The sequence below is a fragment of the Priapulus caudatus genome, unplaced genomic scaffold (assembly GCF_000485595.1).
Source record: "Priapulus caudatus unplaced genomic scaffold, Priapulus_caudatus-5.0.1 Scaffold10044, whole genome shotgun sequence".
NCBI classification, from domain to species: Eukaryota; Metazoa; Priapulida; class Priapulimorpha; order Priapulimorphida; family Priapulidae; genus Priapulus; species Priapulus caudatus.
The window spans coordinates 1-2598 of NW_014587105.1; the positions used below are offsets into that span (position 1 = coordinate 1).

General features: G+C 47.5%; 1 protein-coding gene across 1 annotated transcript; it reads left to right on the top strand.

Moving 5' to 3' along the window:
* Nucleotides 1–202: 202 nt before the first annotated feature.
* LOC106820305 (chorion peroxidase-like) lies at nt 203–2285 on the top strand (the record flags this gene model as incomplete). Its single annotated transcript, XM_014824828.1, has 4 exons — nt 203–417; nt 1087–1260; nt 1723–1887; nt 2184–2285. Coding segments are annotated over 4 exons (656 nt in total), but the record flags the coding sequence as incomplete, so codon positions are not given.
* Nucleotides 2286–2598: the final 313 nt, after the last annotated feature.

Below are 2598 nucleotides of genomic sequence, written 5' to 3' on the forward strand. Positions count from 1 at the left end.
GGACGTATTTCTTGCTTATAACTAGCTGATGACACCATCTTTTCTCCTCTATGTGCCTCACTCTGTAAGTCGCGAGCTTTCTCTTTCTCTCCATACCCCTTTCTGTCTCTTCTGTTTGCTTGTGACTCTTGCATGCACTCACATAGCCCCTTATAACCATCTCTCAATGACACAATCTCTCTCTCACTATGTTTGCTTGCAGACTCGGTCTCGATGCCAACCAGGCGCAGAGTCTGGAGCTTGTTAACATCACCGACACGTTGCTAAGCGACATCTGCCTCCAGACGGCGCTGGTTCCGCCCTGCATTCCCGGTCGCTACCGCGAGCCGACTGGTTACTGTAATAACATCCTCAACCCTCGCTGGGGAACCTCACACGTCGCGCTGCGGCGCATGGTCGCCAACGCATACGAGAACGGTACGTGTGGTGCCATCTAGCGTGACAGAGAGGATACGAAATGGAAGATTGTGGGAGCGGAGTTATGTGACGATGTAGTGTGCGGGAAAGCATTCAGATTGTTATTGATAGGTGGGGCGATGGTGAGAGAGGGAGAGGGGAGACAAAATGATAGAGAGGAGAGATCGAGAGAGGGGAAAGCGGGAGAGAGAAAGGGGGGAACGGTATAGAGGGATAGAGGGGAAAAGGGAAGACGGAAAACAGCTATTGTCGTCGGACAATCCGTGGTATTGATAGTGGCAGTGACTATTGGTATTAGTATAAATAATAGTATGGTAGTAGTAGTGGTAATGGTGGCGGTGGCAGTGATGGTGATGGTGATGGTGGTGGTGGTGGTGGTGGTGTTGTTGTTGTTGTTGTTGGCGGTGGTGGCGGTGGTGGGGTGGTGGTGTTGTTGTTGATGATGATGATGATGATGATGATGATGATGATGATGATGATGATGATGATGGTGATGATGATGATGATGATGATGGTGATGGTGATGATGATGATGATGATGATGATGATGGTGGTGGTGGTGGTAGTCGTCGTCGTCGTGGTGTTGACGGTGGTAGTCAGTGGCAATCGTGGTGTATGATGATGGAGCAGCTATACTGCTATACCGCTATATGTTTCTCTCAACGCCAGGTTTGGACATCATGAGATTTACGAGCATTGACGATAGTCTGCTTCCCTCGCCTCGTCTCATCTCGACCAGCCTGCATCCCAGCACGAGCGATCTCCACTCTAAGATCTCGCTCATGGTCATGCAGTGGGGTCAGTTCATTGACCACGACATTGGTCTTACGCCGTTCACCACCGGTATGTAACGTCATCACCTATAGCGTATGTTTGTGTGACATATAAAACGTGTCTGTGTGACATTTAAAGCGTGTCTGTGTGACATATGTAGCGAGTCTGTGTGACATATGAAGCGTGTCTATGTGACATATGTAGCGAGTCTGTGTGACATACGAAGCGTGTCTGTGTGACATATGTAGCGTGCCTGTGTGACATATAAAACGTGTCTGTGGGACATTTAAAACGTGTGTGACATATGTAGCCAGTCTGTGTGACATATGTAGCGTGTCTGTGGGACATATGTAGCGTGTCCGTATGGCATATGTAGCGTGTCTGTGGGACATATGTAGCGTGTCCGTATGGCATATGTAGCGTGTCTGTGTGACATATATGTAGCGTGTCTGTATGACATATGACTCATCTCTCTGTGAGCTGTGACGCATGTTCGTACGTCACTCGTCATCGTGATTGTATTATATATAGGTGCTGAGAACGAGCCGCTGGATTGCTGCATGACCGGATCGGGAATCCATCCCGCCTGCAGACCGATCCGGGTTCCCATCGACGACCAGTTCTACAAGCAACACAACGAGTTCTGCATCAACTTCGCTCGCTCCATCGCTGCCCCTAGACCTGGATGTGGCTTCGGTACGTTATGAGACGGCAGGCGGCGCCACGATCGGATCAGATAAATCTCAATTAGATTACGGTTGACCAATAAGAAATAACTACACAAGCTACGTCACAATGTTTGGTGAAAGTCGGAGTGAAATGCAATTTATCGTGATTTAGAAAATGGTTTAAAAAACTATTAGAAATATTAGTAGTAACAGTTATTAGTGGCATAACCGATAGAAATATTGATTAAGTATTGATGAAGTATAAATGCATCAATATATAACAGTGGTATATCGATTTTAATGACTCAATGCGTGTTTGATCAGGTGCCAGACAGCAACTGAATCAGCAAACTGCGTTTATTGATGGATCGATGATCTATGGAAACATAGACAGCTTAGCTGAGAGCTTACGCACGGGGCAGAGAGGTATGTACACCAACCCTTTCCCTACACATACATCCCCACCGTACAACTATGTACCATTCCCCCACAATAAACGACAGAAGCGTTTCTAGCAGGGTACGCATAGAATAGGGCGGTATGTGTGTATCCGTCCTCACTCATCCATACATCCTCACCACACACCCATGTATTACCACAGTAAAACTAGCTAGCAAGCTACGCGTGGGGTAGGGCGGTATGTATGTATGTGTGTGTGTGCGTGTGTGTGTGTGTGTGTGTGTGTGTGTGTGTGTGTGTGTGTGTGTGTGTGTGTGTGTGTGTGTGTGTGTGTGTGTAT